General features: G+C 40.2%; 1 protein-coding gene across 1 annotated transcript; it reads left to right on the top strand.

Moving 5' to 3' along the window:
• The first annotated feature begins 1,619 nt into the window (after positions 1 to 1,619).
• Positions 1,620 to 6,288, top strand: zgc:112285 (uncharacterized protein LOC561476 homolog). The gene is made up of 5 exons (XM_028793383.2): positions 1,620 to 1,748; positions 1,860 to 1,954; positions 2,314 to 2,594; positions 4,742 to 4,905; positions 5,725 to 6,288. The coding sequence occupies exons 1-5, from the start codon at positions 1,620 to 1,622 to the stop codon at positions 5,902 to 5,904; spliced, it is 849 nt and encodes a 282-aa protein (XP_028649216.2). The 3' UTR covers positions 5,905 to 6,288.
• Positions 6,289 to 14,089: the final 7,801 nt, after the last annotated feature.

Consider the following 14,089-nt stretch of genomic DNA (forward strand, 5'->3'; position numbering starts at 1 on the left):
GTGACCCAAAGTGTGCTAAGCATTCTCAGAAAGGGAATGACTGAGACAGAGTCATTGTGATGGCTCGATTTAAACTCTAAAGAGGTAGCCTAATAATGAGAATAATGACCGACAGCAGAGAAATATATTTTGGTAATATGCATGAAGTGAAGCAAATGAAAGGTTTCATTTAGTTCACAGATGTGATGCTGATGCAAAGGACTGGATACCATTATGATGTGGTAATGTGAATAATTGGGACAGTGTCTCTACACGGTGAGTGACCTGATGACACAAATAGCACTATGGCACACTGAGTCATTTGATATAAATATATATTTATTATTACAATATATATTGTAATTTGTCCATCCATGTATTGTAGCTACTCTCAAATTCTGCTAATCCAGTTCAGTGTCACAAGGGATGGAATGCAGCTCACTCATACTGGAGTAATACAGAACAACCAATCAAACTTGCATATCCTTGGGACATTGGAGGAAAACTCAGGCAGGCAATGGGAATGATGCACATTGATGGAACCAGGATCTTCCAGGACTGTAGAGATGTGAGGGTTGACTGCTAAATACTTTGTAAGTAATTTGTTTCAAATCCATATTTCTCGACTTTTTTCTCTGTTACCACTAATCATTGTAATAAGCTGATACACCGATTAATGTTTCCATAAGGCCAGTGATAGAGCAAAGGGAGCAGAGGGATGACAATGAGTGGACACAGGTAGTGGGCTCGCAGTGTGGGAGAATGCCGATTCAGTAAGCAAACAAAGAGTGGCATGATGAGCAGGAAGAAAGGCATGCTAGTGTATTTGTGTGCACCTGATAAAACTGCTGATCTCTCTCCCTTAAACGCTTCATCTGCCTGCTACAAGCACAGAAACATCCAGAGGTATCGGTGCTGCTTTGGTCACATTGTGTATTTTTTAGAACAAAGACAGGCTCCGGTCACAGCTGTACTCCACTCAGACCTACCCACAATATAAATAGCAGGCTGCTGGGTCTGACAGCTACTCCAAAAATGAATGCCAGGATATTACTGCTGCTTCCTCTCTGTGTGGGTGTTGCACACACCTTCACACCAAGGCGACACCATCAAAACAAGGTGTTACAGCTAGGTAAGGTTTAAGAAGAGGTATCTGTCCATGCAAAAAAAAAAAAAACCAGAATGGCAGGCCATGGGGGAATGAGCCTCAAATTGTCTAACAGCTGAAACACCAACAGAATTTCAGGACGAGCCTTAAATGCAGGTATAGTCAGCTGTATTCAAAGTGAGCCTAGCAGACTTTAGGGCAGGATTGACCCCAGCTTTGAAATTCAGACAGGTTAACTCATGGAAAATTGGAAACCATGGACTGATTCAGTCAAGGTTATAACATTAATATGAAACCAAAATCATCATACACATTCATCTTAAGTTGTAGGGGATGAGTAATAATTTTGATTCGAAAATCTAAGATGAAAGTTCAGTAAGTGAGTCTGATGTCCGCAATGTGGATGCCACCAAAAAGCAGTATGCTGGTGGAGATGCCTTGTAAATAAAACTGAAAATATCCAGAGCCATCAAATGTTTGGACATTCTCCCACTGATTTCATCCTGCTTTGTTGTTACTTAACAAGACTTTAATGTTGTCTCTGTTTACAGACTGGCCACGGGACTGTGGGATTTCACACTACATGCCAAACACGGCTGAGCGGATCGTCTCAGGTAACGAAGCAAAGCCACATTCATGGCCATGGCAAGTTTCACTACAGGTAACAAGTCCAAAGGTCTGGAGATGACTCTGGAGGAAGGTGTACAGAAATGGAAGTAGTAAATCAGTTCTCTTTCTGACAGACGTCACAAGCCTCCCAATTCTCTTGTAGGTTCGACCCAGGGGCAGTAAAAACTATGTGCATGTGTGTGGAGGCACTTTGATCCACAAGAACTGGGTGATGACTGCTGCTCATTGTTTCCAGAAGTAAGAGCTGGCCTTGTAAAGGTGCATGTGAGTGACAATGTAGGCATTACTGTAAGATATAGGAGAGAAATTGGGGTTAATTATATAAATAAAGAAGCCAGTACACCAAATTTTTACTGCAGTTCCCCCAAAACTAGATAACCAGATTAGAAAATGGATGGTTGGAAGGATCACTTAAGATCTATTGTCACATACAGGTAATATATTAGCATCTGTTTAAAAAACTAGGGAGAATTTAAACCTGGACAGTATGTCAGTTACAGAAAATATCTATTTCCAAACCATCTGAGCAATGTAACTACTCTGTATGTAATATAATGTAGTGCTTTGGAGACTAATTCTGTGTTTTCTATATCAAGGGGCAAAGCAGAAGAACCATCCAGCTGGCGCATTGTTCTAGGAAAGCATCGCCTCCGGGACACAGAGGCAGCCGAGCGCACGGTCGGAGTGCGGCGCATCTACCAACATGAACGTTTTCGCTACCCGGCCCACGACGAGCTGAACTATGACATTGCTCTAGTGAAGGCATCCAGTGACATCATGGCAAGCAATTTTATCCGCTATGCCTGTCTACCACACAGGGGCAGCATCCTGAAGTCTGGGCACTCCTGTTGGGTGACTGGCTGGGGCGACACAAGAGGTAATAAGGATGATGTGGTGATCAGTGCCAAGGTTAGCCTGACTGTACTGTTGCAGGAGAATTTGAAACTTAAAAGATGTGGGCAACAGTTAAAAGACCAGAGGGGGAACCAAGTGGGAAAAAATAAACAATCATTATTTAATAGAGTGCTAAACACTATCCTAAGGCAAATTACAAGAACAGATCCAGCAAATATCTACATATATTTTGCTGTGAATTGGGATTCTATTCTATTTAGACCCCATTTGAACTGTTAATATTTATTAACTTTATTCATTTTTAACATTATTCTGTTTGAATTTTCACTGCCATTTGTTTATCATTTCTGACTAATCGTGCCACCATTTTGTGGCTCACTGTTGTTGGCAATGGTACTCCATTGCTATCTTCTGACTACATAAAGTGGTGCTGTATGATGTCATAGTACCACCAGTATACCACATGGCTGTGCCCTCTCCTTCTTGTGGAAGATTATGAATATTTCTAGAAACAAACGTCTTGCTGAGGTTATTTCAAAACCATTTAGATCTTTTTCACATGTTTTTATTACTTTGAAGTTTTTTGCATTTCTATTGGGCTTTGAAGATCATTTTTTATTTGTCTTTGGCCCCTGTTTTGTTTCAGAGTTCACTTTCGTGTTCTTCATCTTCTTCATCGTCATCTTCTTTTCTCACTTCTATGTGAGGCTGATATGCTTGATCAGCATTCTCAGTCCTGCACCTTATCACAAGTCAAGTCTTTTTCCTTCAGATCTTCTTTTACTTTATCCATCCAATTCCCTCATTTTTGTTCTCTTGTACTTCCATCACTCTTTTGCCATTAAATTCACTGTCTCTCCTCATCACATGTCCATACCACTTCAACCTGTTTTCCTGTACTGTCTTAGATATCTCTCCAACTTTTGTTGTACCTCTGATTGTCTCATTTCACTCAATATTCTCATTTCTGCCACATCTAACTTCTCCTGTGCTCCCTTTACTGTCCATGTCTCAGCTCCATGCATCATGGCCGGTCTTCCCAGTCTTAAAAACCTTACCTTTAACCTTTGCCTTAATCCTTCAGTCACACAATACTCCTGATACCTTCTTCATTCACTATTTTTTGCCATTTATTTGCCTATTTCTTTATACACAGAACAATTTACAGTTGAAACATGGACAGGTAAAGTGGCTCAGAGTCACAAAGTGATCCTTATCAGTAACCACTATATTGCACCGCTTTGTATAAAACAACAGTGAAAGATGAAACCAGAAAGATAAGCAACAACTAACCAATATGACATTAATAAGAATTACTTAGAATTATATGTCCTAAGAAAGATTTCTAAAATTTGAAATGGAGTAGGGTGGTGCAGAAGTTAACCCTGTAGTCTCACAGGTCTAAAAGAATGGGTCTGAATCCTAACTTGGTAATTAGCTATGTACAGTTTGCTTGTTCTCTCCAGGGAATCTATGAATTAGTCCCACATGGTGCAATATGGATGCATACACCTTGCCCAAGGTTCCCACCTTGTGGTCAGAGTTGCCAGAAATTTAATTAAATGAGTGTAAAATGTGGTTGGTTTTGCTAAACATTAAAAAAATCAACAGAGAAAATAACAAACCATTGTGTCGGTTACCCACGGCTCTGTCAAGATAGCCACCTCACTCTCATACTAGATTATAAAAGATTGGAGAATGCTTTGTTAATACTGAATCAGTCCCATACAGGTGTTGGCTACAGAGTATTTAAGCTCTGCAAATCTGACAATGGATGTGTGCAATGGAGAGCAGCATGATTGCACAGTGGTAGACAACAAGGAGACTGGTAGTTGCACCCGGGTGCTCAATGTGTAGAGTTTGCATGTTCTCCCCATGTCTACTGTACGCTGTTTCCTCTCACAGTCCAAAGATATGCAGGTAAGGTGAACTGATGTTGCAAAATTGTTCCTAGTGTTTGTGTGTTTGCCCTGTGATGTACTGGCAACTGTGCAATGATTTTTGGAATAAGCTCCAACTGCCCTGAGGCCCTGCCCTGGATAAGTGGGTTAGGAAGTAGGACAGATGTATGCAGTGGAGATTTGGGCATGAGTTAGACATGAATTAAAAATCCAAGTTGATTAAAGCCAATACTGGCTTGGTGTTAAATGCATATGGTGTCATTTGCAGGAGGGAAAGAGAATGTGTCTCTTGCGGAAACTCTCAACCAGGCCCGGCTACCCATCATCGACTTCAATACATGTCGTCAGAAAAAGTTTTGGGGAGATCGTATGCGAGACTCCATGATCTGTGCAGGATTCCAGGACACTGAAGGACCTCCTGCGGCATGCCAGGTATACAGAGCCGTGGGGCAGATCATTACTGAAGATCATTTTCACAGAGAAAAATACATGAAGTTTGAAAAGTGTGGGCTTACAAGTGCTAACTCTGCATGTGAGTCACAGTGGCATAATGGTTGAAACTGCTGACTCACACCACTTGTTCAAAGGTGCTGTCTGTGTATACATGATTTAGGTCCTGATGTTAGTTATACTTGAAAACAAGAAGACTATCTGAGTATTTGTATTCAGTGGGAAGCCATAAAAAGTAAAACTCAAGTTCTCTGACAGAAATCAACTTCTTCACTTGAGGCTGGAAACAGTGATGTGCATGAGTTTAGATGAAGATCCTGATGTCCACGCTTGAGTTCTGATGAAAGTGCAGTTTGGTGGGTAATGGGTAGTGCTTCTTCCTCATGGCTACAGAGACTTGCACTGAAATCTGTACAGAGTTTGAGGTTCTCCCAGTGTCCAAGTGTTATTTCCTTCCACGTCTCAAACATACTGCTTCCATGGTTGATTCTTGCTTTGAGCCCAGTGCTGCCAGACTAGGCTCAAGCTTCCCATGACCATGAACTAAAGAAGTAGGACAGAACATTTAATACAACCACCCAAGAAATGGCACACAGTCTAGAAGTAGGCTCATTCTTGCAACCAGTGATGAACCACTGACCCCTATAAATAACAAATGGATTAAGTGAGGTCAGTAATGAACAGGATGGTTTAGATAAGCATTTACAGACTTAACAAGTGAAACAACTAAGCCAATTCCATCAGAGTTCTGCATGTTAACTCTAAGCTGTGTTTCTCTAACAGGAGGTTTTTATTTTCCAGGGGGATTCTGGAGGGCCACTTCTCTGCCAGCTGGCTCAGGAACGCTGGGAGGTTCATGGAGTGGTGAGCTTTGGTCCAATTGGCTGCACTGTGGAAAACAAACCAAGTGTTTTCACGAAGACATCTTCCTATCTTAACTGGATAGAGGCCACACGGATCAGGGATTTCTTCATGCATTGAAATGCAATACTTAATGACTGGTTGCACTTCCAGCAAAGCAACCAAAAGTCCACAGCCACTGGACAAAATATGTCTACCAAATGAACTAAAAAATACAAAATTAGTGCAGCAAACAGGATACTGAATCATCATCAGGTGGAAAAAAAACTACACATTTATCACATGTTCATCAGTTTAAATATTTGTATTTGTAGAGCTATGGAGCCAGGAGAAAGAAAACAACATGGCACAGAATTTCAAATCAGCCTGGCAAATGCATATTAAAATGAGGTGCTAAACAATCTGACAGATAGCTAGTGAGATTATCGGCCACTGTGACAATTGAAAAACTACAGAGTGCCTGGGAAGCCCCATATATCAAACTGTGAGAGACCTGCAGTGATGAACGGAGTCCAGCTATGAAGTCCTCAAAGAAAACACTTACAGTGACAGCCATTCTGATGTCCAGTTCTCAATGCACTGAACTGAGCTAACAAATACACTTTTTGTGTGTGAATGGTGGACCTCAGTATTATTATGATCAATGGACATTTGGGTAGGGATCAGTACTTCCGATGATGAACAGAAACATTCTCGCTCCACAGTTGCATTTTAAAATTTAACAACACATAAATCACAGCAAGGCTTTATAAAGCAAGGTATCAAAACTTGTATCTACTGTAAAACTGGTGTCTGCTATATTTCATAAAAGTGTGACCAATGATTTTGTCCTTCACCCATGGGCAAGACAACCAGTTCCAAAACAGGAGACAAAGCAGGTAATGGACACACTCCAAAAGATGTCCAGAAGGGGATACACCAAAACATGAGACAAGTGCTCTGTGCTTCTTCCAAAGTAATCTGCTTCCTCATCTGTCAAAATGTTCTTTTCTGCAAGCATAAGGTTAAAAAGTTCAAAATGTTTTCTTCAGTATTGAAATATTGCAGTTTGAGATGCATATAAAAATGACATAGAGTGTTTGTATATAAAACACTTGAATTAAAGTATATGCAGATATTACCAATTCATTTTCTCCTGCTTCTGTGTCTGTTGTTTATGGTGTGAGGGTTTGCAAATGTAAATGTCATATAAAAAGTAGAAAAAAAACAGACTGGTGATACTTTGAACTTAAAGCACAGTGGAAAACGGTTAGGAAGGTCTAAATTTAGGAGCATAAATGTGAAGTCACACCTTTTGAAAACAAGGTTGGTCTTACTAGCAACAGAAATTAGGCAAGTAGTATGTATCTGATGCCAGCTATGCATCCATTTTCTGATGTAACTGCTCTGTGCAAAGCATAGAGAAGCAATGGGTGTGAAACAAGAATGCACCCTGGACATGCACAAAGCTACATTTGGAAGTAGGCCATCTAGAAAAAGCTTGGGTTACTGCTGGAAGAGGTGTTGGTGAGGCCAGCAGGGGGCACTAACCCTATGGTTGGAGTGTGGATCCCAATGCCCCAGTGCAGTGACTGAGATACTGTTATGTAAAAATGTCACAATCTTTCAGATAAGACTTAAAATCATAAAACTCTCTGTGGTCATTAAAGACCCCTGGGCATCCTTTGTAAAGTGTAGGGTGTATCCTGATGTTCAGGCTAAATTGCCCTCCATGGTCTAGTCATTCTGGACCCCTAATCATCCCCTGTCTCTAACTGGCCATTTCTATCTCACCACTTCACCACCTAAAGGTAATGTGGAGGTGAATGGAATGGCACAAAAAATGGCTGCCGTGGATGGATGCTGACGCATCATTCCGGTGGATACTACACATTAGTGGCTCCCCACTCACTATGTAAAGGTCTTTGAGTATATAAATGTAAAGAATTATTATTATTATTAACTACATCAGTTAAAATATTTCCAGTGTGCCTTAGTATTCTCAACTGTACACCACAGACCTGACAATAACCAAGTGGGCCAGTTGTTGAAATGATTACACAATTATATGATTGGTTAGTGAACTAGGGGTACACAATGGGGAGCACATACAAATCTCATTCAGATTGGACAGCATAACCATTAAACTCCCATCCATCCATTTTCCAACCCACTGAATCCGAACACAGGGTCACGGGGGTCTGCTGGAGCCAATTCCAGCTAACACAGGGCACAAGGCAGGAACTAATCCCGGGCAGGGTGCCAACCCACCGCAGCCATTAAACACCCCATCAGTAAAATGTTGACATGTTCTGCTTTAAGACATAATGTTAAAACTGACAAAGTCATTCAAAATACCTTACTAAGCACATGATTTTTAGATGATGGCAGAGAAACAAGATTATTTTGCAAGTTAATCAACTTGTGTCCACCAGCATTCACACTGGAATAACGTGGGAATAAAAAAATAGACTGATGGAGGAAGGGAAGCAAACCATCCTCACATGGCAATGAAGGAAAAAAGGGGCTTCAAAATGTGAATAGTGAAGGACCCTACTATGCATTCTTGAAATTAGTGCAACTGTAATTTTAAAATTCTTGAAGCATGAAGTTCCTATCTTCTTTTCCCAGTTCATGGCCATGAGGGCCTCTAGCTTTTCCAGCAGTGTTGAACACAAGGCACCATTGGATGGATCCTCAGTTCATGATGGAGTCTATGCACGTGCACACTAACATTCACTTTGACAGTGGGGCTAAGTTTTGAATCACCAATCAACCTGATACACACTTCAGTTTATTACTATAAAGCACTCTTTTACTTTAAGCACAGAGTGCTAAGCACCAATTGCAAATACAGTATAGTTAAATATAACTAAAATAATATGAAATTAAAATGCACAACATAATACAGAACCACCTACAGTACAGGAAAACATTATACATCGTATAAAATATACACATGGTTACCACTAGAGGTCCTCAGCCACTCAGGAGATTACTCAAATTTCAGAAATGCAAAATTAAGTATAGTACGTAATGACCATCCCTTAGTTAATTGAGTGGAGTTATCTTGTAAGTATGAAACTGGAAAAGCTTTTCAGGTTGATGTCTGCTCTGGTAGCACATTGCTATGTGCTGCCATGAGAAATGCCTGGAATAGATCGCTACCAAGACAAAGGAGTTGATGGTAGACTTCTATCATGAAAAGAAACCTTAAGAAAGGAGCAAAAGGAGTAGGAGTAGGTGGGATGGTGCAGCCTTAAAAATAACAGGGGGTCTGTTTGAGCAGTACACTGGCTGCCTGTCAGTTTTCGAATTGATTTAAAAATCTTGTTGCTAGTTTTTAAATCTTTACATAGGCTTGCTCCTGCCTATTTATCTGAATTGTGTGCTTTACACCAGCCATCTAGAGTGCTTAGATCTTCTGGTCAGTTGTCTCTTGTTGTCCCTCGTACCAAGTGTAAAACTAAGGGGGACAGGGCTTTTGCAGCTGCTGCTCCTCGCCTGTGGAACTCTTTACCTCATTACATAAAGGAGTCGTCTACAATTGAACTGTTCAAAACAAGATTAAAGACTCATTTCTATTCACTTTCTTTCCGTGACTTTCAGTAATACTGATGGTTTCCTCATTGTGATTATGTAATCTTACTTCTATTTATTATTTATTTTATTTATGTTCATTTAATTTATTTCTATTTATGTTATTTATGTTAATTGTATGTTTTTTTCTTCTTTTATTGTAAAGCTCTTTGGCCACAGCATTCCTGTGTTGTTTTAAATGTGCTATATAAATAAATTGACATTGACATTGACATAATATAGACCTGCTACACTAAATGTGCCAGAGCAGGCTCATCATTCTGAAAAGATTCAGGTCATTCTGTCATGTTTCAGCCAGGGTTCCTTCCTCTGGCTAGCGTTCAAAGTCTCATTTGCTCATATTTGTGCCATTTATTCATATTAATGTTGTTTTTGTTGATTATGTGCGTCTTTCTTTATTTTTGGTTTTGTCTTTGTATACAAGCTGCTTGTTTTGTTTGTGTTCCCCAAGGGGACAGGCCAGCTGCCAATAGCCACCAGGAACTGCCCTCCAATCTATAAATCCAGAGGGTCTCCACACAGTTCTTGGCAGTTCATTTCGATTTTTGAACCTGTGCTCTGTTTTTTGTCTTTGTTTTGAATAATTGTATTGGCACTTTATTTGCCTTGGATTGCCTTACTTACAGCTCCTTTATGCCTTTTCTGCTCTTCGGAGCTTTATTGTGAGACAAAGCATTTGTATGGAAACAAGCCATTTTGCTTTTATAAAGATTCTGGGAATTTGTTTTTATAAAGATATAATGGAATCTCTTTCCATTAAAACATACCAACATATTTCTGTTCATTTAAGTCTTTATATTCTCAGCTCGCAGAGGTTCTAACATACAGTACATAAACAAGCAAGATTCAATCCACTGAGGAAACTTTCACTTGCTGTTTGGCAAAATATAGATCATAAACCTGTAATTCTTAAAATTAAGAATTCTAATTCTTTTCACAATGGGTCTTTTCCATATTTTTAAGTTACACTCAGATGAAGAGTTACAACAAGCTCCCCCACTTAATAAAGATGACTTAAAACAGGTCATTAAATTAATGATCACAAAAGAACCCCTTACAGGAAAGCAACCATCGACACAAAACATGATGTAACCAGTTGCATCCCTACATTAAGGCCCCCTATGTACCACTAGATGGCACTGTTGTGCAAAAATTAAATAAGTTGTGAACTTCCCTGAATAATTTTACGTATTATTAAATTGTTTGCAGCCAATTCAACTAAGACGTCACTATTAATCTTTTTTCTGTTTTTCATGATATGCTCAATGCAATTTCTTATCTGGAAATATATTTCTTTTTGGAGAAGGTGAAATGTTCTTTGTTCATGGCATTGTGTGCCTTGTTATGGGTTTTGGGACAAGCCCTTGGGGCCTGCTGTGTTCATACTTTTGCTCAGGTGTGCTCAAGCACAGCCTCACCCTTTCAGTCCCACCTTGCAACTTGAAGGCTAGAGACATATTTATTGATTTTTTTGTGACGCAATATAAAGGGTGTGTAAACTTGCACATATCATCATTTTGGAGTGGTCATCATGATTATTGTGAATCACGCCAATCACTTTTGTACAATGCACTTTAGCAATTTCCCTGATGAACAAAACTTAGAAGTTTATGAATAATCATTTGCATTTCTGCTTCCGGTGTTGAGTCTTTGATGTTGATGTTGAAGTATCTTTTAAGACTTTTCTTTGATGGTTGTATTGTATGACAATATATTGATAGACCTTGAGTTTCTGTTATTTCGGCTGACATTTTATCATCACTTGTGCTGCTAGCCTAATAGATTGTGAAATGCAGTGCCTTTCCCTTGGTCCCTCACACGAAGCTGGTCCTCCAACACCACTCACTGTTGCCACTCCAATTTTCCATGGCTACCTTCTATGCAGTTCCAATGGTCTTTTTCCTGAAACCCTAGGAGGAGAAAGGGACAGAAGAGCTTCACAATGTTTACCAGAGGATTGATGCAACCAGAGACTGGTGAACTTACTTTGTTGGGATGATAAAGGTGTCCACAGGGTGTGGCCAGTCCCCAATCATCCGACACAGACAGACAGACACAGACATAAATCCAGCACAAATTAAGGCTTTATTGTGGGAAACTCTTCTCCCAAGCATTTCCCATGTCACAACTGCAAGTATAAATAAAGAACAAAACAGTCCACAGCAACACTTTGTCTCCTTTTCATCTCTACCTCCTCATCTCCTCTCAGCAAGCTTCATCTTCCTTCCTCCCAATTCTGGCTCCTGGTGTTCAGGCAACCGGCTTCTTTTATACAGCATCCGGGAGTACTTCCGGTGTCCTATAAGCATGGTCTGGAAGCATTTCTAGAAGAGATGGGAGCACCCTCAGAACCCGACAGGGCTGAGACTACAAACTCCAATTCCCAGTATGCCCTGTGGGAATCCGTGGCACCGTAGTAACCCAGGGGGACTTCCTCCTAGCGAACCAGGAAATATAATGCCCTGTGCATGCTCTCTTCCCTGTCCTTCCACTATGAAGGCATCCCGGCCAGGTAAGGGCCCTGGCTGTCTGTCACAGGGGATAAATGCCAGACTATTACGTACCATTCCCCACACTATGCTATGAAATCAGTCTGATCAGATCAGCAGCTACTTGCTCTTGCCTATCTCTTAAGATAATGGGGCCTTACTAATCTCTTATCCCATTTCTCCCTTCTCCAACAATAACTAGACACCACACTTATAATATGCAGTCATTGTGATTATATTGAAATCAGACCAAGACACAAAATATAAGATGAACACACACATGCACAATTCACAGATATGAGACAAGCATGAAACAACACAAATGAAACAATGATAGTTACCGGTCCAACAAATACTAATCCCAAGAATGTGAAAAAGTTCCATCTGTAATCAAATGAAGCTCAGTTAAGTACCATAAGGAAAATGGAGAGGTTTCCCTGGTAAAAACACATTTAAGTGAATCAATTCTTTTGATTCTTTTAATTTGTTTGGTTTATTTGTAGGATTAGCCTAGTGCAAACTTAAAGTTTTGGTGTGGGGGGAGCCCCCCTCTGACCACATTACAAATATATAATTTATTCATTCATACATTACTTTGCATATTGTCATGCATGGGCATCAGAGGATCATCCTTTTGACTCAACTAAGGTGGGTAATACCACCCCGGGACAAAAGGGGGCACAGTTACTAACTATCTCATCTTTTTTTGTTTGTGCAGTGACAAAAAAACACCCCATGAGGGCAAGAGAGCTCCACCCACAGTGTCCCAGAATCTTTGCCCCTCTGGAGTGGGATGTTATAAAACCCAGACATTCCCAGCTGAGGGCATCTCACTTCAGGGAGAAGCCTCCACATATCAGAGCTCCCCGTGATTGACCCATTTAAACAAGGCCCCTTTTTCTATGGAGACTAGTTTGCTAAGACAGCATATTAGAAGACTGTTTCCTGTTGCACCATCAGGTGCTTGTTTTCATTCAGTCTCTTGGACAATTGCAATTGCAACTTTTCTTTAGGATTCCAGTCAACCCTCCATTTATCATAATATGTATATGTACTGTATATGTATATACAGTATATATATATATATATATATATATATATATATATATATATATATATATATATACAGGGGTGGGCAAAAGTAGGTTAACAGTTGTTTGTATGGAAAAACATATTCAGGTTATGATTATTACAATAGCTTTATTAGCTCAAAAGAATTTCACAACTGCGCAGTGCACTTAGGGACAATCTCATAAGTGCACCAATTACCAGCCTCACATACAACTGTGAACATAGTTTTTCTGACAATATATATATATAGTGACCAGTAGGACTGTAGCTGCGCCTCAAACCTCCAAACAGAACTATGCAACACAACCTTGGGTTCAAACAGATTTTTTTTTATTTTACAGTACCTCCAAATCCTTTCCACAATAGAACAATACAAAATCCTTTTGCCTTTGCCTTTTTTTCATTACTATAATATATAATGTTGGGATGGTAACCCAGTGACAGGGGATGCACAAACCAGGGTGTTTCTTCATGTCGGACCCAAGCGTGGATAAATGGGGAGGGTTACATCAGGAAGGGTATCTGCTGTAAAATTTTCTCAGTTCAATATGCGGACAACAATACAGATTTCCATACCGGATCAGTTGAGGACTGGGTTAACATGCCAACAGGGTGTTGGCAGAAATTGGGCTGCTGTTGACTGAAGAAGGAGAAGAAGAGGTGGAAGATGTATCTGGAGGCAGAGGGAGAAAAGGAGGTTAAAGAGAGTGGAAGTCTGGGTGGGAACTTTGAATATTGGCAGTATGAATGGTAAGGGGAGAGAGTTAGCTGATATGATGGAAAGAATGAAAGTTGATATATTGTGCATTTAAGAGACCAGATGGAAGGGGAGTAAGGCCAGGTGTATTGGAGGCAGTTTCAAATTGTTCTACCATGGTGTGGATGGAAGAAGAAATGGAGTAGGAGTTATCCTGAAGGAACAGTATGTCCGGTGTGTGTTGGAGGTGAAAAAAGTGTCAGACAGAGTGATGATTATGAAGGTGTGATGAGGAATGTTGTTAGTGCATATGCCCTGAAAGTTGAGTGTGCAATGGATGAGAAAGAAGATTTTTGGAGTGAGTTGTGTGAAGTGGTGGAGAGTGTGCCCAAGGGCCAGAGCGTGATGATTGGAGCGGATTTCAATGGACATGTTGATGAAGGGAACAGAGAAGATGAAGAGGTGATTG

Source organism: Erpetoichthys calabaricus, chromosome 2 (genome assembly GCF_900747795.2).
Source record: "Erpetoichthys calabaricus chromosome 2, fErpCal1.3, whole genome shotgun sequence".
Taxonomy (NCBI): domain Eukaryota; kingdom Metazoa; phylum Chordata; class Cladistia; order Polypteriformes; family Polypteridae; genus Erpetoichthys; species Erpetoichthys calabaricus.

What these genes read in the sequence shown, in the direction of transcription:
- zgc:112285 (XM_028793383.2), top strand. Translation starts at nt 1,620, where the DNA reads ATGTTGTCTCTGTTTACAGACTGGCCACGGGACTGTGGGATTTCACAC. An exon ending in CATGGCAAGTTTCACTACAG is followed by an intron (nt 1,749 to 1,859) that starts GTAACAAGTCCA and finishes ATTCTCTTGTAG; the next exon opens with GTTCGACCCAGGGGCAGTAA. An exon ending in GACCTCCTGCGGCATGCCAG is followed by an intron (nt 4,906 to 5,724) that starts GTATACAGAGCC and finishes TTTATTTTCCAG; the next exon opens with GGGGATTCTGGAGGGCCACT.